Source organism: Lichenostomus cassidix, chromosome 4, assembly GCF_008360975.1.
Source record: "Lichenostomus cassidix isolate B80296 chromosome 4, HeHo_3.0, whole genome shotgun sequence".
Classification (NCBI taxonomy): Eukaryota; Metazoa; Chordata; class Aves; order Passeriformes; family Meliphagidae; genus Lichenostomus; species Lichenostomus cassidix.
Window position 1 is genome coordinate 19,762,691 of NC_139484.1, and position 25,386 is coordinate 19,788,076.

The following is a 25,386-nucleotide window of genomic DNA, read 5'->3' on the forward strand; positions in this document are numbered from 1 at the left end:
GTTTTGACTCTTCAAAATAGTAGCCCACAGTATTCCAGTGTCCCAAAGCTGAGACAATCACTTTCTTGCAATAGCATGACTTAAGGAAGGGAGGCTTTTTCATTTGTCAGTAATACTATGTTTTTTCTTCCCTCCAGCATAACAGCAAAACTGCATTTTTCAGACCAACATAGTTTGAGGAAGGAAAATTAATTCTGTGTAGATAGAAGCAGAGGAAAATTGATTAGCCATGTTGGCAGTATACCTATATGAAAGAGCTATAAACTGAAGACAAGATTTTCAGGAGAACAGTTGTCAACAGGCAAAGTAAGTAAATGCAGCTAGTTAATACCCTGCTGCTTTAACATAAATAGTGAGTTCAGAGGGTTTGGGCATGTCTGGGTTTTAGAAACAAAAACAAAAAAACAAAAAAAAAAAAAAGTGTTATGGTAACTAGACAGTACAGTTAAGGCAGTTAAATTCTTCTTTTAAACGTTTCCATGTGCCAAACAATGTAGAAACAGGAACAGATTTTGTATAATGTGCTACATGAAGCCAAGTACAGCACAAATAGTTTGCATCAGATTGCATCTTATGGAAAACAGAAATCACTAAAAGATTCCAGGATTTGCTGCTTGTCCTCACAGATGTGATGATGATCTATGGTATGGTGTGTTATACCCAATTTCCTTTTAATGGTGGATACACAGAAAAGCAGAGGATAACTGATGTGACCTAAACTCCCCTTCCTCAGAAAAAGGACACACACACACCAAAACAAAGCAGAGACACACACAAAAAAGAAACACATGCACACACACAAAGCATTCAGGTGTTCCTGAGAAATCATGCATGTATGGTAAAAGGTGGTATTGGCCTCTTTGGAGAAGTGGTCTGAAATCCTTGGATTTCTCTCTTAATGCTGAGGAATAGAACATTGAATAAACATTGAACGCTCACTAGTCTAACACTTGCTGAGGACACTGGAAGGTTGTCTGTTTCCTGCTAAGCAGGTGGAATTTCCCCTCTGTTACACTTGATGTGGTCAGTTTGGTTGAAACAGATCACACAGCTCAAAACTCATTACCAAAATATAGATGTGCTTATGCATTGTGATAGCTTAAACTTGGTCTCTGTGGAAAACCTGGTTGGAAATACACATCAATGCTCATCTTTTTCTCATCCTTTTCTCCAAAGGATTAGATTATTTAAAATCTTTATACCCACTTTGAAGAAATAAGAAGTGAACTTAAGAAACCTAGATCCTTGAAAGGAAAATTGTTGTGTGCTTTCTTACTATGCTGACTATATGATTTGCAGGGGAGAAAAATCTTGAGAGGCTTTTCTTTTTTTTTTTTTTGGTAGAACTGTGATGCCTTGCTGAGTAAGCATCCAGGACGTGCTCCAGCTGAAAGGGATTTTCCTTTCTATAGGTATCTGATTTTTAGCAGGAAGTTTACCAGACTAGGGAAAAAACTGATAGATAATCCATTATAGTTCCAATTAAAGAACTGACCCTGTGTGTTAACCCAAGAGAGAAAGGATCCTTTTGTTTTTTCAGCCAGAATTAGCTGACAGAAGCACAAATGCTTTGCCACATAAGCAGCCCTGTGCCATTAGTAGTTTATCATATCTTTCTTTTCCTTGCTGCTCTTTGCCTGCAAGAGAGGGGCAACAAAGGAGGAATTCCAGTTGCTCCTTGGAAACTGTTTTGAGGGTTCTTTACTGTTTCTCCCTGAACACTTCTAGGCGTCCTCTTTCCTTACAACTTAAGTTCTTCTAAAACTACCTGTCTGGGGAAAAAAAGAACTTCTAAACTTCCTGTATGATGGACTATGTGATAGTGAAGGTGTTCTGTAGTCACTCTGCATGTGTGGCAGGGGCCAATGGAAAACCCACCCCTGCAAACCTCTTAAATGGAGACACAAGGTAATAGTTGGGCCAGGAAAAGTAATGCACATTGTTAACAGTATAGAAGAAAATTTTAATCTAAGCTTTGCAGGTTCAAAACAGGTAGACTTGCAGGTGGTAAAATGCTTACACAGAGCTTCTGACTTCTACATGTTAAAAAAGAACCAACCAAACAAACAAGAAAACAACTTCTCTTTCACCAAGAAATGAATACAGCTTGGCTCCTGTTGTCTTCTAAGTCATTCTCACATAAGTGAACCTGCTTTTAACACGTGATGTTGGTGGTATCTTTTTGCAGGGTAAGAAACCTGTGAGCTGAGGGCCAAATTCTGTTAATTAAGTGAAAGGCAGTTGCCAGCATCGAAGAATGTGAGCCATCATCTGGATGGGTGTTTGAATTTGTGACATCCACTGATAGGCAAGTGAGTGTTTACTTGGGGCAAACATCAAGTGGCTTGTGGATATTGGCACAGCTGAAGTGGGAATCTGTTCTGTGCTGCCCTCTCGGTGCAGTTGATCTCAGAGGTAAACTCAGGGAAATGTTACTCAGCATTGAAGCAGAATTGAGGAGACAGTGTAGCAAGGGTTCTGAATATTAAGAGTGTTCATTCACCAAATACGCATTCAGTGAATGACATTCTCCTGGCTGGGCAAAGTGGCAAATAGATGAATGAATGAGCCAGCAGAGTAGAAAAGGCCAACTCAACACTGGGAAAGAAAATGCTGACAAAAAGTGGCTGATACAAATAGATGCTTTATTGGATATACCGAAATGACAATGAGGGGCAGACTTACAAATACATGGTGAGCTGACATGCTCCCATGGCACTGAGGAGTGGTTCTGAGGAGTGTTTGCTGCAAACCGGAGTGCAGCCACTGAATTGGAGATAAACTAAACTTCTAGATTCCATCTTTTGGAAAGTTCCTTCTGGAGTTCCTGTCCAATTTCAACAGTGACCTGTCCAGTAGAGCGTTGACTGATGAAGGTGTTATACTTGACAAGGGTGAATGTATCACATCTTCAGGGCATTGTTGTGTTTTACAGGAGAATTTGTGGAATGGAATATTTCACGCCAACCTCTGCCATGACATTTTCAGCTAGGATGAAAATGATCATCTGTGTCTGGAATTCTGGCTTATATAGATCTCTTGCAGATACACATATTGGTCCATCCAATTCATATCAACTTCTGCTAAAATTGACAGTAGCCAGCATGGAAAGTTATGTATTGCTGTGGACGTGGTGACTGCATTTCCTCTGATGCTTTGGTTAAACAAACAAAAAAAAAAGGTGGAGCATCGCCTCCCATAGCTGGTGTCCATACCTCAATTTGAACATTACTTGTTGGGCTTCATTTCTAGTGATTTGTATTGGCCAGCCCTGTGGGCTCTGAGGGGACCTTTGCTTCTTAATGAGATGTTACAGAAGGGACTGGTTGGTTTTGCTTTAATGAAGTGCTGGAAGGATCTTGCTGGCTAAGAGAATGTGACTTGAAGGATAAATCATTGGACTGGGAGCAGATTTAATTGCTAATTTCCTCAAGTGGGTTCTAGGAAATGGATTTCATTTTCCTTCTTGTACTGTGATGACCTCCATAGTCAGAAATTTTCTCTGGTGGGGCTCTGACTGTGACTTCAGTACAATAGCCAGATTCCCAAAGTATTATCTCTAAACAAGTTAACTTGGTCACAGAAGTAGCCTGGTATTCAGTAACAAGGAGCTTTGCATGGTGTATTTTGCCTTCTCACCTCTCTTTAAAGACAGATTGGATGTTTCTGCCCTGTCTTCAAGAACAGAGACACTGGGATATCCTATTAAAACCCCCTCAAATTACTGTTCTTTCCTTGAAGTCTTGTCAGAGGTGGGACTCAAAGCTTCAGTAAAGGAGCTTGATTTTGGATCCACCTCAAACATTATTGAGCTTTCAGGCCAAGCCCACTGAAATTGGAATGTGCTGAGCATTTTGTGCATAACAATTCCCTGTCTCCTTGAGGTGGGTAAGCCAAATTTAATGTGCTGAGCAAGCCTGCAGTAGCCTTTTGGAAGCTGGACAGGGCTAGAGGATAAAACAAGAGAGTTCTAGGCTATGCACTGTATAATGGGGTCACTTTCCCTGCAGCTCCTTTGGCACTTGTCAAGGAAATAAATTTTCTTTTGTCAAACATTTGTGGGTATAAAAATACCCTGGTCTTGAGTGGTCAAGTGCTGGGGACTGCAGCAGAGCTTTTATTGCATTTGCTCCTATCTCCTGTGTGTAGCCTAATGGGGAATAGAGAAGGAAGACAGCCCATAGGGCATGGTCAACACAGTTGTGGGTTTCTGTGTTCAAATCTGTCTTTAGATTCTGCAGTGTCCAGTACAGTCCTAGTATGTGACAAGGCTTTTAAGTTAGCTCTCTAACAATGCATAATAATGTCTCAAAGAACAGTGACCACTGACCTGGTAATTAAAATAACTGGTGTGGGTCCCCTTGATGCATCCAGGAGAGAATTGTTCATTTACACTAAATTAAATGGTAAAGTAAGATCAAGTCTATTTACCCCCTCAATATCTTTAGCAGGTGCTGAATGCTCTGAAGCAGAGGTTACACTGCCTGGTACCTCCTAAAGCTGCCTGTTGGTATAATGACATGCTCCCAGTTCTACTATGAAAAGATTATCATGCTGATGCTGCAGATAACAGGAGAGTGAGTTATCAGGAGGCATTTTCTCATTGGTACTGTTCTTAGAGTACTGCCAGTCTTCCCATCAGCACAATCTGCTCGTTACCCAGTCCCATAATGGAAACCATTCTTGAAGCACAGCTACCTGCTTCGCTTTTCTCAGAGGATCATAAAGCACTAGCAAACAAGGTTAGATTTAGGCAGGAGTTATGTGAGCCCTACAAGGTTGTCCATTTATATGATAATTATTCTGCATTCATCCCCTTTCTGTAACCTGCTTTTTCATGTACAGCTGCATTTTTTCCCAGCAGAGCTTAATTTTTTTTATTTGTTTGAAATCCCTGTATCACTGTAAGCATGAAGCAATTCTGTCTGCTGTGATAAGTCCTTGCCATGACTGCTATGTGCTCCCAGCAGCTCAGGCTACTTGCCTTGGGCTTTCTGGTCCCAGGACGTTGGCTATTAAGTCCTTGTCTAGTGATGTGTAGCCCTGGCATAGTGACGGTTGCTTTAGAAATGAGCATTATCTCAGGCAATATTCAACAGAAACATTTGCCTAAGTGGCATTTGTGTGTGCAGCCACATGGTTGTACTAGTAGGGAGGATTGCCTTAATTACCTCAAGAACATTTACCTTCTTTACCCCCTAGTCACTTTTTTTTTCCTTTCTCTTTTTCTTGGGACAGAGGAATTATTTACATGTCTCTTGGCTGACAGGTGACTTGATGGTTTATAGCACATAGGGATAATGCGGTTTTCAGAACTTGATTTCTGGATTTGGACATGGTATCAGAGGCTGCTAGAGATACAATAACCTTCTTTTGCACTCCGAGGTTATGGAACTGGATAGAAAACAAGTACAACCAAGGGAAACACATAGGTACTTTATCATTCAAGACCTCCTGGCTTCCCTAGCCCTATTTATTGTGCAGTCTGACTGTGTCATGTTGTCCAGTTGTCTCATTCACTTAATTTGTTGAGATTTGCCAGTGTTCTTGGCCCTAGGTAAGAACACAAATCAGCACCTGACATGAGAAATTTTTCATATTATGTATGTGGAGAGGTAGATTATATTACATTGCAGTCCCTTTTTGCAAAAGTTCACCTTTGAGTCCAAAGGAGCTTAGCATAGTTGAAAGAGGTGAATGGAAAGAGGTGGGTTCCACAAAGTGCATTCCAAAATGTTCCCGTTCCTCTGGAACACAGAGTTGCCTCACTCACTGTGTATGAATCAGCTCACCCAGGAGAGGAATCCAAGGGGGAATTGTGCTGAGCAATCATAATTCTAACAAAGTCCTTATGAAGGGTCTAGCCAAAGTGTAATGTTTATTTAAAAACATCTTCTGTCTAGCTCTTACCTTGGTCTTTCAAGCAGCTTCCGTGACCTTACACTTGTCCTTGTTGAACTTCCTAACACTCATGTTAGCCCAAGTTACCTGTAATCCCCACTTTTCCAGCCTGTCCAGGTCTCCCTGCAGGGTGGCTCTCCCTTCTGAAATGCCTGTTTTCCCACTTGGCAAACTTCATCAGGCTGTACTTGGTCCCATCATTCAGATCATTTGTGACGATATTAAACAGTGTTGGGCCCAATATCAATCCCTTTTGGACCCTACTTGTGACAAGTCACCAGTCTGAAAAGGAGCACCCTCTGGGGGCCTCCTGCCAGCCAGTTCCTCACCCACTTCACAGACCATTTGTCTAGTCCATAAAGTGTCCTTTTGCCAAGGAGGAGGTTGTGGGAAACAGTATCAACAGCCCTGAAGAATCCAGGTCCACACTGTGCACCACCTGCCCCACGCGGACAGAGCAGTTCCTTTACCATCGAAGGTGATCAGCTTTGTCGAGCATGATTTGCCCTTGGTGAATCCATGCTGGCTTTTCCCAATCACCTGTCTAATTTTTCTTGTGATAACCCCCAGGAGGATTTCTTCAGTAGCTTTCCCAAGAACTGAAACAACTTGGTTGCAAAAGCAATTGTAGCTTGGGGAAACAGGTTAGTAATGCCCATGCAACAGCAAATCCATGGGGCATCAGTGTGGTTGAAAACCTGGAGCTATCAAAGGCATTTGCCAAACTTGTAGATCGTTTTGTGAAATCTAGATTCTACTTCTGGCTACTCACATGCTTTCTAGCTGTGTTAAGATGAGTTGGCAGCAGAGCAGGCTTCCCCCGCACCCTGTTCAGTCACATGTGTGTGCATCTCCATCTGCCTGTGTTGTTACAATGTAAGATCTGTGCTTTGGCTGAGGAAATCCCTCCTTCTGTGGCTTGCAGAATGCTTGTCTGATGGTCCCTCACCTGGTGTTAAAGCCATGACCTAGAGTCAGCTGCTTCATCTAATCATCAAGGCATCTGTGCTCCTGTTTAACATCAGTTGCCCTAAGTGGGTTGGTTCACAAGGCTTCACATAAAGCTCCTGTAGCCTGGACCTCTGCCAGAAATCCTTTTGCTCCCTCAGGAGTGTGACATGCTGCAAATGAACGTCACAAATTGAAATGTAAACATTTTCTGTCCTATTTCTTCCTGTTAGAGATTTTTTGCTTCTGCTGAAGTGATGTTCCACTTAATTAATTGAGGTTTACTTACTGTTCCTTTGTGTTTCCTGGCAAGATTTTTTTCTTCCAAAGTCTTTGTAGAGCACAGCTGCACAAGACACCCATGAGCCAGGCCAGGCCTCGTGACAATAATTTTGATGCCATCAGTTCTGCACATGCTTTGCTTCCTCTGCTCTTCTGTGAACTAAAGACAAGTTTGGGGCAGACAGGATGGTGAGAAATTGGTGTTGGACGTAGTGAGTGAACAGCGTAGTAGAAGTGTGAGTTCACCTCCTTTGCAGGGACCAAAGCAAGGGGAATTTTTTTAATTTGTTTTTTTACTGTGATGAGCCAAAATAGTGCCATTTGTGGAGTGACCGAAACTTAGCTGTGTCTGAGGGCATTGCTAGGTGAAACTGCCATTACAGTGACATGAGGAGCTTAATTGCTAGAAGATTCTTTCTCTTTCCTCCTTGCTTCCTGAACACTGCTGCTTTAAATTTTTATCCAGTGTTACCTTTTAATCTATAGCTGTCTTTTTAATGTTTGTTTTTTCCCTTCTCCCATTTTCATGAATATTGACATTTATCAGAGGCCTATTTGGTTGTTTAAAGGGAGGGTCCTAACAGCACATTTATTCTTAAAATTGAACAAAATGCCTTGGAGCCAGTAGCTGTAGCCTGGTTTGTCATGCTCTTGGCCAAGTCTGAAATTCTCTTTAAGAGCTAACCTCTAATGCAGCATCACTGCTCGGAAAAGGGCAAAATGAATCTCTTGGTTCTCCCATTCTTAGCTACATATGATCCATGTGTTTGGCTTGTATATGTTTGGGAACACTGCAGAGACTATCAGTTGGACAGTCCAGGCTCTGTGCATAGCAGGTCCCAGAAGATCTCAAGCCAGTGTCCCTCATCCAGTTGCAGTTTAGTTCCCTGTGTGGAATGCTGAAGAGCTCAGCAGAGATGCTGGTTTTGGCAGCTGCTCATCCTTTTGAAAATGTTCATTGAGAGCCAACATCACATGGCAGCTTCCCCTGCCTTGCAATTCCAGACAGGTCATTACTAAATATATTTTGTTGTTTCTTGACAGTTAGGGCAAATCTCTGCAAACATTCATTATGATCTACTAATGAGTCCTAGTGAACATCAAAAACTCAGATGATTTGCTGCCTTAGGTAAGCAATCTGTTCTTAAGGTTCCATCTAACCTTCCTGTTGTGTAGTATTTCACGGAACATAATCATAACTGAATGATGATTTAGACTGCTAGGGACAATGTGGGGATTCACCCAACTCTGAAAATCTCTGTGGGAGTGCTGGGGGCAAGTATTGTATATCTTAATTTTGCAGTGCAAAATTATTTTGGAGAGTTAATTTAAAATGGAGATTTCGGACGTAACACACACACAAACCTAAATACAGAGTGTGCGCCCACAGACACACATTGATGGAGGAAATAAATGTTTAGATTTCATTTTTTGTTCACTGTAGCAATTACTGAAATGACTTGCTGCTTTGGAAACTGAATATTTTTCATGTTTGCATGCTTTACTTTCCCTTTTTCCTGCTGTTGACTCCAAGAAAGCATGTTCTGAGTTGGTCTTTGTGACTGTTGAAGCAAAGCTTGGGTGGCATCTATTGAGTACAATGTGCTGCACTTTTTTAAAAGAGATGTTGAATATATGGTTTTTCTCTTCTAGAGAAGTTGACCCAAATTTAGCCTTCACAACGGAATTTACAGACATCCGTAACAGTGGCAATAGCTAGGAATTAATCTGATGTAATCTTGGCTTCCCAGGTGCTGTGACAAATGTTGAGATGATTTAAACAAAATAATCCCCCCTCAATGCAAGAACTATAATCACTGAGTGGAAGGAGTTTTAAATCTAACGTGCTGTCTTTTACCAAACAATTGATGCCTTTTGTAGCTTGAATCTGTTGGGAAATGATCAGTATTGGACACTGGGTCTCAATGGGACCCTCACACAGACATAGTGCTTAGGATACAGTGCTTGCAGGTACAATTCTTTGGAAGTTTGGACAATGAGGGTTTTATACACACACAACTTGCAAAATTTATTGTTTTGTCTCTGCTCATTCTCCAACCACCCAAGGATAGATTTTATGCAGTTTCCATTTTTTTTCCCATTTAGATCTTTACAGCTGCCAGTGTGCTCTACCCTCATACCACCTTATACATGCCATCCTAAGGGGCAGGACCACTGCAAAGTCAGATTAAGGGGAAAGGCATGGGTTCACAGAGATAATGTGAAGACACCCAAGCTATCTATGGCACCTCCCCTCCTATCACTCTCCAAAGTACCATTTTTTTTTTTTTTTTTTTTTTTTTTTGGCAATACATCTGCAAGGAATGAACCTTAACTTGTGAAAGTTCATAGGCGTTATGGAACATTTTGAGGCACTCTGAGTGATAAGTGAGTAATGCCAAGTAAGATGATGGAAATTGGTTCTGTTGGCTGCCAAAAGCTAGTAGGGTGCAGCCTCTAGTACAGTGTGGTGCCTGAGAGAAGGTGGTTTCTTTTTAAAATCTTTTTACTTCAATTTCAATATTTAAAGATGAAGGGTTGTTTTCCTCTCCCTTCTCAGAAAAGTTTGATTCCTTACATCTGTAGGGCAATTACTTGTGTAACAGACAGTACCCAAGTTAGTCTTCTTTGTTAAAGTCAATATATCCTTTTGGTTGTATTCTTCCCTGCTCCTTTTTTCAGTGTTATACTCAGCTGTTTCTTTCCTTTGCCCTGCAGCTCCTTTAACCTCACTGTAGCTATGCTGTGTGGGTTAGACCCAGTGAAATCCAAGTGCTTTCCAGGATTTGCCCAGCAAGGATATGCTTCTGGCAGTCAGCTTTGGTTCTGGAAAGTGCTGAGGTTAAGGAGGTGCAATAAAACAAGTCTACAGGGTAGTGCTTTGCTGAATCAGGGTTAGTAGAGAGTTTTGCTGCCTCAGCCTTCTTCAGACTCATCATTGCTCACAGCTTCCTTTACCTTGTTGAACTGGTTTTTGTGTGTGCTTGCCTGGATGGGTTTCTGAATTTTGCATACTTTCCAACTCTACTTTGGAGGCAGAAGTTTGAGGATAAGATTAACCAACTCCTCCAAATATGTGGAACCCTTGAAATCCTGTGCATTGTGATTGTAGCCCTTGCTTTACAGCACCAACACATGTATTTGTAGTGTGGCCAGTTCCTTGCCTACTGGTAGGGAAAACCACAAGAGAATCAAGCCCTTGGCAGGTTTGTGTAGGGTTTGGGATTGGCAGAAGACGAGAAACTCTGCAGGTGTGCAGCCTCTGGCTCTCTGTAGTGGTAGCAGAGAGGTGCAGGGCAGGAGGGTGCTGACAGCCAGATGGGCTGGCAGGGCTCAGAGGTCAGGAATTGCCCTACTGGGCTGGGGCAGCATAGCCTTTATGGAGCACGGTCCTTGCCTTCTGACCTGGTGCAGAAGTGCCCTTTGCAAATGAAAGGCCACCCACGGCTGCCTTAGGCCGGGAAACACAATATCCATTGGGCCCTTTTCACCTCTAAATGTGAAGGACTCATCAGTGGCAATAAATGGCAGCGGCAAGATGGATTTCTTGTCAACAGAGCTGGGAGAACACATTTTAATTAAAGGACAGCAGCAACTCTTGAAGAGTGAAGGTAAGGGGGTGTGTCTGTTTAAAAACCTGATGCACTGCAGTGCAATGAGATGTTTCGAACAGTGTGGTAAGGACATGAATTTGACCTATTTCTGTGTATAAACAAATACATGTTTTACTTTACAGGAAATATATTTCAGGAAAGCTTACTGACCATGTCTTTATTCTAATGATTTTATTATTGCTTGGAATGTGTTCCTTCTTCATTGGTACTCTATGCTTGATTAATTGCTTCAAAATACCATAAGCTTCTGGCATTTGTCTCACAAACTTAACTTAATGAATCATCATACCTTTATTAGTATAAGCTCATGTTCTATTTTTTTTCTGGAGTTAAAGGATGCTGCATTCCCCTTCCTGAACCAACACTCAGGTATGGCCAGCACTGTTAGTGGTGGGCAGAGATACCCATCTACCTTCTGCAGACCCTGCTGCAGATGCTGTAGGTCGGTTTTTTTTGCAATGTATCAGTATCTGCACCTTATGTGGAAATAATGTTGCATTATGCTTGAAACTTCTGAGTCCTTTTTCTTTTTTTTTCCCTTGGAATATTCTTCTGGTCAATGTGGTCATTACAGGTAGGTCTATAGGCATGTGAGAGGGTGCTGTGGACTTAGAAGAAACATTATGTACTGACAGCCTGTGCTTTACCACTGATGCCTGAGGTGGGTAGTATGGCCTTTTCAGAGTTCAGAATTAAGCAGCAATGGCATCCAGGCTGCCTGTACACCTTTGTTTATTTTTTGGTTAGATTTGCATTTCTGTGAAGTGTTTAAATCACAAGCTTTATCTCCGAAGAACTCAGTTCTCATCCAATGCATAGGTAGATATGAATAGATCTTCAAATATTGTATACAGACTAAATTCTGTTTGGAATTATGATCACCTATAGGAAGTCTTTCCTGATAGGCTTTTAAGGCAGAGCGCTCAGTAGTGCATTTCTGAGTTTATGATGAGCTGAAGAGTACAAAGAGGTTATTTTTATTGATTTGTTTTGTTTGCGTTTTATTTAAGGGAGATATTTTCCTTCATTTGCAAAATCTTAGAAAGACAATGACTGGAAAAGGGGAAACTTGTATTCCTGATCAGTGAATAGAGCCGGGCAAGAAAAGCTGCAATCTGCTGATTTTGGAAACAAACATGAGGGATGAGTCAACAGGTGACAGGACATATTCTGACAGAAAGCTTTCTTTGGAGAAACACTGCTTTGTCAGACGCACTTAAACAAGGGCTTTTGAAGAGGGGCAGGTGGAAAATTGCTAAAAACCTTGAGTGAAAGCAAACCTTATTTTTTCCTGGAGAAAGCTCAGCTGTTGTGGAAAGTCTAGAGAGTATTTTACCTCATTATCTTTTGTTCTTCTGAAAGAACTGATATGAATTGTATTTAATCTTCACGGAGATAGCTCAGACTCGGGATTCCCATAAAGGTTATCTGGAATAAGAAAACAATCAAGTATAAACCCTTCTCCTGGTATCTGCCAAGTACTTTAACACAAGTTGTGCTTTAAACCATACAATTAGGAGGAACAAAATGTTGTTGCAGTGTTGGGAGAAACCTTAGCCATACAGAGTTGTGGAGAAAAGTTGAAGTGATCTTGGATAAGTTTTTTTTGCCTGCTGAATGCTTGGCTAACTTCTGGTTGAAAGCAGTTGCAGGAGTAGTTTGTTTTTATAATTGTGCCAAGAAGCACCCAGAGCAAAGGACAGGTATTGCTGCTTTCCGAGTGCGTCTACAAAGCGCGGTCAGGACAAGAGCCCAGCAGAAATTGCATAACTAGCCCCATATATGCACAACAAGCCTTTTCCCAAAGGTTTCTTAGCCTGCGATTCCGAGTCTGGGTTTCGCAGCAGGCTCAGGATTTCCTTTGCTGAGTCCGTGCGGACACCTGGGGTTTGTGTTTGCAGCTGGGTTCTGTGGATTTTTTTCGAAGATTTTGAAACTTATGACATTTTGAAAAATTTAAGCCGTTCCCTTTTGTTTTTCTAAAAATAAAAACCTCCCAAACAAATGATGATGATGATGATGATGATGATGATGATGATGATGATGATGATGATGATGATGCTAACAAAGCAATGAAAACAGAGACCAAAACAGCCAGTAAGTGAAGCAGACCCCGCAGCAGCACCCGCGGGGCCGTGTTGCAGGGCAGGGGCCGGCTGGCGGAGCAGCCCCCGGCCCGCTCGGCTGGGCTCCGCTCGGCTCGCCGTTCCCTTTCGCTCCCGGCAGGCAGCGCCTCGGCAGCGGTCCGGGGCAGGGCACACGGGCAGCGGCCGGGCCGTACCACGAGCGCTCGGCCGGGCAGGGGGAGGCGGGCGCGGGGCGGGCGCGGGGGCCGCGCTGCTGCAGGTCCCGCCGCCCCGGGCACCGCGGGGACACCGAGCGGGGCCGCGGCCCCGGAGCCCGGCGGCTGAGGGCCCCGGCGGCTGCGGGCCGGAGCGGGGCCGTCCCGCGGGGCCGGGCGGGCCCCCCTCCCTGCCGGCGGCCGGGGGAGGGCCGGGCGCCCGGATGTCGATCAAAATGAGCGAGCCCCAGCCCTGCGCCGGCCGCCCGGGCGGGGGGAGCCGCGGCGCGGCGGCACCGGGCACCGGCGGGGAGGCGGCCGGCACATGGGACGGCAGACTTTGGCAGCGGGGTAGCGCCTGGACAGCTGCGGACGGAGCTCATGGATAGAGGGCGCTTGGCAGGATAACCCCGCGATGGCTGCCCAGTCGAGGTACGGCATTAAATAACTTCGGTCGCGCCCGGTGCATTTCGCTGAGGGCTGCTAGCAGCCCGGCGCTGCTGGGGATGCCCTGGCTGCTGCTCGGGCTCGCTTGGCTCTAGGGTTTTACCCCGCGCCCCGGATAGGTTTTGTCCGTGGGTTTTGTTCACCCGAGTGCCCGCTCCCTCTTCCCAAAGTAAAACTTTCTTCCAGCAGGAAAAACAAAGTCTTAATTGCTCCCTGTCAAATCTCTCCCAGTCCAGTAAGTTAAAAGCTCCTTGAAACTGATATCCTTCTCCCCCGTGGACCTGTATGTTTAAAAGCTCTTAGAAACTGATTTTCTTCTCCCCTCTAGACTTGTCTCGCGTTTGTTTGCTTCTTTTCGCCTGTAAGCAGCCCGGCGTGAGCAGGTTTCTGTCACTGCTTGCAGCAGTGTTTTAAAAGGTGGGGAATGGTTTCTGTTCGGCCGGATTGCAGAGCTGCCTGTGCGCAGTGCAAGCAGGTTATGTCTGCTGGATAGCGGGGAGGATAGGAAATGGTTACAACAGAGAAGAGTACGGAAAAGAGTTACTTAGTTGCTGCCAGGGAGCAAAATTCTAGAGAAAACACCGATCTTGATTAAATGATTTTCAGCTGTGGTTTTAAAGAAGCAGCATTTTGCCTCCTGTCGGGGGAGTGGGGGAGTGTCCTGCCTAAAGTAAATTTCACACTCAGCATGGGGGAGGCAGCTTTTCTTAAGTAGTAGTACTTGATGGAGCAGTGCTATTTAAGGTACCTGTTAAATGCCTTTTAGCGTTTACGATGCTTTAATGGGCATTTCAGAAATGCCAAAGAGAGAAATTCCTTTTTTCTCCTTAGTCCCACACCAACTTGCTCCCCTTTCCTGCAGACAGGGGGGGAAAAAAAAAGAATTAAACATGGTGGCATATCCGACACATAAGTTTGGCACTCACAGTATATATTCGCAGTGGTGCTTTTCTGCAGTTTTGAAGCCAAGAGCTGGCTTTGAATTACAAACTGGAGAAGTACAGAGCCCTGAGGTTTGGGGAAGAAGGAGGGGAGGATTGATTGCTTGGTTAACAGCTGAGCTCTTCTCCAGCTTCCACGGCCTACTCTCCTGAATGTGCGGAGACTGGGAGTATTTGACGTAAAGAGTACTTAACAAAAATGTATAGATTGAGTTTTTAGTATCTTTTTTTCCTTTATAGGATCCCTTTGCATGATTTACTGGCCTGCATTATCAGCCTTGCTGTAATAGGACCGCATGCTGGATGCAGCATAAATCCTAGTGATGCCGGCTGGCCCTGGAGCTTGGCTTGGCTCCAAGGCCAGGGATGTGCCTGATGGCTCAGAGGTCGCACAGCCATCCTCCTGGGTGGCAGGAGGGCATGTGGGAGCCAGGTCCCAACACTAGCCCCCAGCTTCAGCCAGCTGGCCAAGAAAGGGCAGAGCTGGCACTGGGGCCAGTGAGCCACATCCCTGACCTGTAGGGTGAATGGTGCAGAGAATCAAGTGTTACACATTGAGTGGCTCAGACAGAAGGGAGGCAAATGGTTCAAGGGCTGGGTCTGTGGGGCTGAATTCTGCAGGGCAGGTGAAAGGACCGTGCCCCACACCTGCCATTTGGGACAGACATGGGTACAAGACGTGCACCTGCCATTCTGTACCCTCCCTTCTTCTCCATCCTGTGCGTTGGCTTTTGCTTTTGTCAGGATGCTGTGACGTGCTCAAGCTGTAAAACTGCGTCAGAGCACTTCAGAACAGCGAGTAAGGAGGTTACTCTGTAAGCTTAAAGGTCGGTGTTAAAATCTCTGATTATCACTTGTTTTAAGACTCTTAAAGAGAGTAGGAGTGCATGTGAGCAGCAGAAATGGGTCTGTAGGAGAGAGATTGCATTTGTCAGAAATTCTGATGCTTGTGGTATTTCTGTTTCAGTGGCATAGGTCTGCGGGGGTATCCATCTCATTTAAAAAAAAATGTCGTTTGTAGGTGTGTGGAAGCTTTTATTCCACAGTAAGAGATGAATTAATACTCACAATAAATTATTAGAGCTCTACTGCATGGTACTGAGAAGCCACATGTCTCCAGAATTCCTTTGCCAAAGCACGTCAGAGGGTTTACTCTGCAAGGTAGCTGACAAAATATATGGGTGAGCTTTGTGTGTTCATTTCTGCTTTGCAGAAAACACAGGCAATTTTTGCAAGCTCAGTAAATTACTGATGAGGTGGTGTGATACCGAGCGCGGTAGTGTTTTGTGTATCACTCTGTACAAGGCCTTCAGGCACTCCTCCATCTGCTCACGGTTTCTGTTTCTCACATGCTGTTAGTCTCAGCTAGTGAAAGTGATGTGACATAGGGGAGGATGCTTGTTGGGATACAAGAAAATCCAGCATAATTTTTTCACCTTTAGTGCTGTGATCCTCGGCAGCTCACCTAGCATTTGGGTTTCACTGTTTTGAGGGGTGGGAGGGTAAGGAAAACAAGGTGATAAAACATGCCTGTTGCTGCTCTGTAAAAAACTGCGATGGTGATAACTGAGGAACTGATGTGCTAATGGATGTACTAACATTCTTTAAAATAGTGATCTTAAGAAATGGTTACAGGGTGAGTTGGGCACGGTTTGGTTTCAGCTGTTTCAGAACGATCAGTTCCCACCATTAACTGCTGTAAATAGCTTACATCTGGAGCTATTAGGTGGAGAAACTATCCTCCAGTTAGCGTTGCTTTGTGTATAATGTAGGGTTGTGGGGGTTTTTTAAGTTGCTCGCTGAGCCGTAGGTTTGCAGCTGTAGCTTTCTATGCGCTCGCTTCTGGAATGCACGGATGATCTGATGCCTGTGGTGTCCCCAGGCAACAGGGCTTGTGTCAGGTTTTTATGGTATATTCAGGAACGTGTGAGCAGAAGCAGAACTGATCTGAATGAGGACAAGTTTACTTTCTTGTCGAGTGTGGTGTGATGTTCATCATGTGCCGTTCAGCTGCTCTGGGACCCTCTGGAGAGGTGTGGGAGAAACTGGCAGAGCCCATCTCTTTTCTGCTTTCTTCATTAAAATGTCTTCTGTACTTCAGCAATTGCGAGCTGAGGATCTTTAGATGAATATCTGGGTTTTTTTTTAAGATGCACGCTGCTTGGGGTCATTTTAAATTATCTGTAGACCCTGTCATTTCCACTTATAAACAGTAGGAAGATAAACATATTACTTAGTTGTTTTGGATGCTGAGAATTTCCCATCGTTGTATATATAGCTTGCCTTTCAACGTAGTCATAGTTAGCATCACTGCTGGTGTGCAGAATGAATGCAATTCCCTAATCTTTGTACATAGGTGAATACAGTAGCACAGTCAGAGCAACATGAAACCTGAGTGTTGTGCTGCCATGCTTGCTGGGCTCACCTTGCTCTTTCTCCTGAGTCAGCCCTGCAGAGAAGGGTAATGATGGGCAGCAGCCTGGGAAACCCTCTGTTTCCACCCCCTGAAGCCAAGTCGTACCAGCTAAACCCAGAAGAGTCTTGAGAGAAGGCTGTACTGCTCATTTTGGTAGAAAAAGGTGATGCTGTGCAGAAATAAAATGTGGCCTTACCTATATTTAAAAGACAGTAAATTCTGAAGGGAGTAGTGCCGAGGCTTTTCCCTGAGGAGAAGCTACGTTGTTGGATGATGCACCTTTAGTTCATTCCGTGTCATTTCATTGCTTTCCAGGCCAGATGTAAAAACACTTTTCATACCTAGTTTGTTTCATGGGTCCTGTTGATACAGGCAAATGCCAGTATTGGTGATGCTGGGTTCCAGTCAGGTGATGGAGGCCAAGAAGGGCTGAAACAATATCTTGTTGGAATTCACTTGTCTATTGAAAGCTAAAACATTCCGTGAAACCCTGTTGGTTTTGCTTGTACATTGCTACTAGCCCTGCCTACTACCCTGTTTTCTCCAGAAAACTACTCTGTTTTCTCCAGAGCCAGATGTCTCAATGATCTATGGCTTTGTGGGCTGCTGGGGATTTTCAGTTTTCTGTTCCGTATTGCCTGGATAGACCTGCAGCTGAAACTCTCCCACACAGAAGAAAGAGATGCTCACAGAAAAGTGGGTTTTTCAGGTTAGTTTTGGTTCTTTTAGCAGTGGGTATTCCAATTTGTAATAGGCCATTGAAAACTTTGAAATAGAATTGCCATAGCGTACTTGAGCTGGTACACAAGGGAATGTTTCCTTAGGTTATGTAATTTTCCTGTGTCTAAATCTGTGTTATAAAGAGAGGCCTCTTCTCACTGCTTTTTATGAGAAAATCGTTTGCTAGTACAACTGCAAGATGCAGTGTGAATAGCAGGAAATAAGATTTTAATGAATTGCATAAATTCTCCTCAGCACTTTTCTTCCGAGAGTAGCCATAGTGAGCGATGCATGAAGCTTGTAAATGTCTTTAAAATATAATAGAAAAGGTGTCTCCTTAAAGTATGTAGGAATGCTACAATGACATTGTTTTCTGTGAGCTGGAGGGCAGTGAAGTGAGGAAGAGTTCTCCACAGAGTGCAGGGTGTCATCCTCAGGCCTGGCTCTGCTGCTGGGTGGTTGGGAGTGCAAAGGCTGGTTTGCTTACCTGACATGACAAAAGAGTTACTTTACTGGAGAGGTGCATGAGCCTCAAAACAAGGGGAAAGTACTTGCCCTGTTCAGTCCTGAACGTAGTCTGGAGATCTTTTTTTCTGCCTGTGGTATGTTACAGTGAAAAAAGTACAATGTTCTGTTTTGCAGTTTTGGCTGCTGCAGTTCATCTGTGTCCATGATAACAAAGAGAAGAAGCGTGTAGGACTGGCTGGGGCAATTATCACTCCAAAACGAGGTGTTACCATACGTGGATTAAGATAGAGCTGCCTCTCCAGCAGAATGCTTTTGTGGGGAACAGACAAGAGCTGTTGCATGTGCTACGAGAAGGTTTTCCACAGTTGCCTATTCATAGACAGTCCAGGGAAGAGAAATTGAATTCTAGATCAGTACAGAATCAAGCAGATGAGGAAAGTGGTGAGAGGTAGTATTCTTGCAGCCCATCTTCCCTCTCAGCTGTAGTGGCTGCTGTGTGCAGAACCAGCTCCCAGCTCTCTTGTTTGCTGCTAGGTGCTGAAATTGTTGATCACCTGGTTGAACCGCATGGCTTTTAAAAAGTGCATTTCTTTTGCTGCCTTATTCTTGTATGGGAAGGGAGAGGTGGCAAAGGGGGAGAAAGAGCAGGTGTGTGGGCACAAAACTGCATTTGAGAAGTTGCTCTGCTCCTGTTAATGCTTCAGAATTGTCAAGCTGAGGTATCTAGGCACATTTAATTAGGCAATCTTCGTCACAAATGCCATATGCTTCATGAAGATGTTTGTCTTCTGGATTAGTTTAGGCTTAGATATTGTTTGTAGAATTGTCATTTTCAGTTGTTCTGAGTGTTTATTGTACCAGCAACCTGAAGTTTTCCTTTACTGTTGTTTTTGCAATACTAAAATAGGTTAAGAGAAAATAATGTCCCTGCTGTAATTTTTAGAGAAAGTTCAACAAGCAGATTGTTAATGTTTAACCTCAGAGACAACAGTAAGACTCGTTTTCAGAACTACAAGAACTGTGGGTTTTGCTTTTGTACTTGTAAATAAATAAAAAAAAAAAGGCAACAAAAACCAACCACAAAAACTCTTCAAAGAATAACAAACAACAAAAAACCACTATCACCAATTCAGCCAAAACATAAGTAAGCAGTAGCCCTTTTTAAAAAGAAACAAAAGAGGAAACTCTCGAGCATACAGTAGTATTTTTATTCTATACATGTTTGCTTCTTAGAATGCCATATCCTGTATAACCTGTAAGCAGCAAGTGATGTATTCAGCAGCGTGTGATCATCTCCTTCACGGCACAGTGGTGTTTAGCAGGTGATGTGTGCATGTGAGGTATGTGAGAGAGCTCGAGTGCACGTGCCTGCTCCCTGAGCTGAGCTGTGAGCACTGCAGTTTGAAATATGGGTGTCTGCTGGCATCTGAAATTGAAAGGAATTATTAAAATGTGGAGCAGTAAATGGATATTTACATCTTTAGAGACTTGGAGACATGATAAGAAATTGCTTTCGGTATTTTTGTTCTTCTGCAGTTTGTAAGGTTTTGCTTAAAAAGATATTACTGAGATAATTCATCTTTCCAAGCACAGCTCAGAAACTCTCCCTCGTAAATGGTATGCAGCTATTTCTCAATGCTCTCCCCCCCGTAGGCTATTTTGGAAGAGTCATCCTAATCTGAAGGCAGGGAATATGCTGGCAGTTCAGAAGTGCTTTGGTGACATGCTTCTCTTTTCCCTGTCCCCACAGCCCTCGGCAGAACAAGCTGTTCTAGGAAAAGTTGTTTTCCCGATATCAGTAAGCCTGTGGTTCTGCTGAGAACAGGCTGTCAGTCTAGAGACCTATTTCTTCATAGCTTTGCTGAAATAATGTGTGCTAGCAGAAAGAGAGTGTGGTCTATCCCTCTGTACAACAGAGCAGAAAGCTTTGCTTGGATTTTTAAAAGACTCCCTTAGAGTTGCCACTACCTGGAAGCTACCATGTCCATCTGTCTGTCACTGCAGGCCTTTTTTACTGTGAAAAATGCTGGCAGAGCTAAAAGGCAACAAATACACTGCAGAGGTGAGATTATTGCGTTAGCCTAAGTGTGAACTCCACGATCCTGATGAATAAGGCTGCTTTTCCTGGCATATGGTTTCTGGGAGAATGGCCATGGGATGGTGGGTGTAAGCTGTGTTGTTCAAAGAGCTTTTTTGAACCACTGTGTCTCCCCTCTTTGCTGAGACCCTGCAGCCCCCTTGTAACAGCACAGTCCAGCAGTTAACTTTTAATTGGCCGTTGGCTTGATTTTGGGTTTCTGATTTAACGCATGATATTCTGTAACTTCCATTCTGGAAGCAAGATGAATGAGTGCCTTAATATTTAAAGGGAATGTGATCACTTTGCCGAGGTTTTGGAACGCCGTAGGTGATCTTTATCTGTTTACAAAGCCCTATCCATTTTACATGGACTGGCTTCAGCAAACTGATAAGAGGCTCTCTTTGCTTAGCTGGGTTTGTGGCCCTCCTTAGAGGGAATGCCTGGTTCTGTGAAATGTGCTACAGGGGTAAAAAAAATACTACTCTAGAGCATAAAAAAATTCTGTGTAATCACCCAGACTGGGGAGTGACAGAAAAATAGGTAAAATCATGTGCTGTTCTTTGAGAAAGTCTAATCTGCTTTTAGAAACAGCATAATAATGAGATGTGTTATTGGGAGACATGGGGTATTTTTACCATTGCATCCTGCAGGAAAAGCAGTTGACTTGTACAATGAGGAATTAAGAACAATAGACCAAAATAACCTCCTAAATTGGCTAACTTGGAAAAAATCAGTAACTCAGTGTTTCATGTATGAAAAAAGACTTGGTCATTTAGTGAGTTAAGTGCCACAAAGCTTTCCCTTCGGTGTTCCATTTATTTGTAATAAAAATGAAGAGTTTCGCCTAGGATGGGAGAAGGAAAAACGTTAGCTTCAGTCTAGAATTTCCCTCTGAAGATGCCCTTAACTTTTTGCTGTTGTTCCCTCCTCCTTCCAAACCAGTTCCAAACTCCTAGTGGGCAAATGGCAAGTCTTCAGCCTTGGTTTTAATTCCAAGTGAGCCAGCCCCAGACTGGAGTTTCTGTGCCTACCTTAGCATGTCCCTGAGCATAATGAGTCATGCTGTTACTTGGTGCCATGGTGCACAGACAGGGCAGCTCTACACAAGTTGGACTGCAGTGGATTAAAACAGATGGATGAAATTGTCAGTCTGCAGAAATTGATAACATTAAAATTTGGCTCCCAAGCTGCTTCTTCCATTACATGTGAATCAGTCTGGTTCCTAATGATTTGGAAAGGGTGTTTTCTTTCCAAGTCAGTTAAGTAAACTGGACGAACTGACTGACAGTAAATAGGTTTCTCTCATTACACATCCCTTTTCATGCATGTTTGGAGGGATAGACTGAATTTTTGTGCAGGGAGCCTACTGCTGTTTCTTCCTCTTACAATATAGACAGCTGATGTAGTGTAGTGCTGCGTTTCACAGCCAGAACCTTCTTTCTGTAATTCTTGAATAAATGAAAGGAGTTTGTAATTATTGCATAATCTGGTAATTGCAACCAAAACCTTCTTGAGTTCTGGTTTGGCAACTGTATTGGTGTGTGTTGATGTTGTTTTGCTATTTGAACAGCTTGTGAGAGAATTTGTTGTGAAAACCGAGAAACTGTGTGTACTGAAAAAACCCCATCAAAACACCCCAAATCAAAGCAAAAGAGGACCAAACACACAAACCCCTCATCCTGTAATACTTACACAGCCAGATGCGATCTGGGTTAATTTTTAAATCTAATGAACATTTAGTTGACATTCTGTCCCTTAGGCTGAACATTGGCCAAATACAGTTGTTTCAGTTCTTACCGAGAACTGACTTTGGTATCTGTGCTGGACTTAGTTATAAAGAGACTTGTACAGAGCACGTGGTGTCTCAGTCAAGGGTCTTGTGTTCAGTACTCTTTCCTCTCAGCTCCCTTAAGAGTGCTTATTTCTGTACCTTTCTGATTTGGCAGTCGTTCATGCTAGTCAAACAGTGGAAAGTAGGAGAAAAGGTCCTATTTTCAACTATAGCAGAAGAAAACAGCAAAATCATGTTTGAAAATATTCCCCCCATCCCTAACAACAGAAACTCATCAGCTGTTGTGACAAAAATAGATAGAAATGCCATATAAAAAAAGGTATTGTGAAGAAAATTCTTTCTGTGTCCCAACCCTATCTTCTGGGGAATTTCTTCACTTCCCTGTTCCTCCACGCATTGATTAAATAACATGTTAATGGTTTCCTTTGGTAAAAATTGCTTCCTTGAAAATGGGCCATCCTCCTCCCTCACAGCCTAATGATGGAAAAGTACAGATGGTATTGATATAAGCTGTGTTTACTTGAATGTAACAACTTGAAAGTCTGTTTGTGTACAGTAAGCCGCCAAGTGAATAATGATTTGGTTTTACTTGTTCAATATTTCTTTCTGTTCCCTAGAGAGGGGGAGGACTAAGCAATCAGTAACTGCTGCTGAGGTTAATAACATGCATTTAAAAGGTCTTTAATTAAGCCATGCAGTTTCTTAGAAGGTCCTTGGACTATTCTTTTGCCCCTTCCTCTTCTGTTTCGCGTGGGAGAGTGCAAATAAGATGGGAGTGCAAGGGAGGTGCAGGCACTGACTAGATACAGATCTTGGATCCTGCTTACACACAGCGAAGTCTAGATGGAAAGTAGGAAACCAGAGGAGGGTTGAAATGGTTTGTGTGAGTTCAGCTGGCCAAGGGTGTGCTGAAAGCTGAGGCAGCGGTGAGAATTGATGTGCCAGGGCTCAGCAGGGTGAACATGCAAGGTGTTGTTACAGCTGCTGCTCCAGATTTTATTGGTTCCTTTGGGTTTTTCTATGCAGTCGTCATTTAGGGCCAAATTGTAGCCTTCAGCATTTACAGTGGGTTCCAGCTGATCTACCCCTTCCATATCTTCTGGCTCAAACTGTATATTATAAGGCAATGTGGTACTTTGGGGAAAAGAGGAATTTACACCAGTATCTGGTTTTATAGTTTCCTTTGGCTTTAAGTTTTCAAGTCCACTTCAAAAAGGTGTTCCTAGTAAAGAGCACTGCTTGTGCTTGTGCTCAAAATGAATTCTTGACCTGGAGCTTTTACACAGAGAATGGGTTTTGCATGTGTATAAGCAAGTGCTCAAAATGGATTCCTGATTTGCAGCTTGAAACTGAGGAATGACAGAGAGAAAAAGAGATGTAGAAAAGGGAAGGATATTAACCTTACAGTTAACTGTCTTCTTTCTCTGTTGTGTGTTACTACAAGCACCACATTTCTAAGCAGGGCTGTTAAGTGAAAAAATGGGGTGTTAAGGCACAATTTGCAAGTTGGGAAGGATTTTAATAGCTGTTCTGAGGATGAATGAAGGGAAGTTTCAGGAGGAATAGAAAAATGCAGAAATAATGAGATTCTTTCTTCCCTCACTCCCTTTTTTCAAGTGGCTTCCAGAAATACTTACGCCAAGTTTGCTTTGCAGAATTTTACTCTTTTTGCAGCCTGTGTTTAGTAACAGCAGCAACTAAGAATTGCGTGAGATAGAAAAGTTACAGAATGTGTTAAAAAGTGTATACTGAGAATGTTATCCTGTGGTTCCAAATTACTGTGATCAACTTGCATTTTCTTGAAAATATCTAGCTTTCTACAGATGGCTTGGCTGTATGTTACGTGGGTTATGTGAGGTGTTAGCTGCTGTTGGAGGTGTTATTCATGATGTTTGTGGATATTTCATTAATGAATCTCGGGGCCAGAGAGATGAAGCAATCCTGAGTCAGTGCATCGCTGTGATGCAGGAAGCTGTCTGGTTGGATGCACGTTGTTCAAGAGGCTTTCTGTGCTTGGCACTGGATGTGGCTCTAGGCAGACAGTCAGGGGGCAAGGAAAAGTGCAGCAGCCTGCATGTAAGAGCATAAAACCTTCTCCCAAATCTTTGTGCAGTGGTTACTGTAGAGCATCTGCTCTGTCTCCTGGTGAGCGCAGACCTCCTGCCTCATCCTGAGGGCAGCGAGTGAGTATTGTTGGGAACGTGCGTGGGAGGGCAGGGATGAGGAACCCTGGGGAGAGGCAGAGCTGATTCATTCTCCTTCCAAGTCTCTTGCCACCGTGGCATTGAGGACAGGAACTCATTGGCTCTTGCGATGAAAATACTCATAAGGGCAGAGGCGTGAAAGAGCTTTATCAGAGAAGGTGATGCATTCCCTGGAAGGTGCCCTGAGTCACTGCTGAGGGGACAGAATGCTGGATATGCCTGGTGAAACTCCTCGTGTGTATTTCTGCAGCACTTTGGTGGGATTTTCCAGCCTTGGCCACAAGCTTGGTGTGAAATCATCACCATTATTGTCTGGGCAGATGGGAATTCCTTTGAGAGGGATAGTTTTCCCAAGGAAAAAGGAAAACCAGTTGAGAACAGTCTTGGAAAGATCCAGTTCCCTAGAAGGAAAACTGGAAATAAAATGATACAGAGCCCAGAAGACAATGATATAGTAGAGCTGCAACATAATTAACAAGTACCTTGATTGCATTTTACCAGTTGGCCTCCAGGTTTTGATCCTTGAAGAGCTGGTCAGTTTTTATGGAAGTAAAACTGTCTTGGCATTTTTTGCTCTGCTCTTAGAGGCACAAGAAATGATGCTGTGTTTACAGAGGAATGCACGTGCTCACAGGTGTCTGACCAGTGACTCTTCCCCAGTTTCACCTAATCTCTTGGCAGGCAGTCACTCCCCTTATTGCTTACTCCACACTGGCCTGTCTGCATTGTGCTGCCCATTCTCTCCCTGGTTTTGGGATCCTGCCTAGGAGGAGGGTCTCTCTGTGGACCCGTGAGCACCTCCTGCCCTTTCCTGGGCTGCTTCGACAGGGTTCTGCCTGACAGGCATCAGCTCATGAGGCTCCTGCTGTTGCATTAAGTTGTTTGCTCAATTGTTTAACAAAGTGCTTTTAATGGAAACATAAAACCGGATAGAAATACAAAGCCTAATGGAATAATCTCTTAATTGCAGTGCTGTGAATGACTATTCAGCACATGATTACTGTACTTCCAGGGGGAACAGTGAGGAGGAAAAAATATTGAATGAAAGACACTAAACACTTCAGCTGCTAAGAATGATGATTTATTGCCAATCTGAGCATCGGGCTAAGCAGGGCAAATAAACTGACAATACTAAGTGCTTTTGGAGGTAGAAATTGCCTCATTCAGGGTATTCACTGTGTGCAACATGTAAATTCTACCAGGATAAAAGCACAAAGAGTGATTAATTAATAGTGGCGAGATACTCATGCATGCAGTGTCCTTAGGCAACCCAGAAAAAGTATTAATCAGCA

The 25,386-nt window shown here is 43.4% G+C and overlaps 1 protein-coding gene across 2 annotated transcripts in view; it reads left to right on the forward strand.

The window, feature by feature from the left end:
* Positions 1-13,244: 13,244 nt before the first annotated feature.
* Positions 13,245-25,386, forward strand: part of AFF1 (ALF transcription elongation factor 1) — a 68,837-nt gene continuing 56,695 nt past the window's right edge. For both annotated transcript variants that reach the window (XM_085058148.1, XM_085058150.1), the window contains exon 1: positions 13,245-13,458. In XM_085058148.1, the coding sequence (XP_084914274.1) occupies positions 13,442-13,458 (17 nt within the window). In that variant the 5' untranslated portion in view covers positions 13,245-13,441. The remainder of the gene's footprint in view (positions 13,459-25,386) is intronic.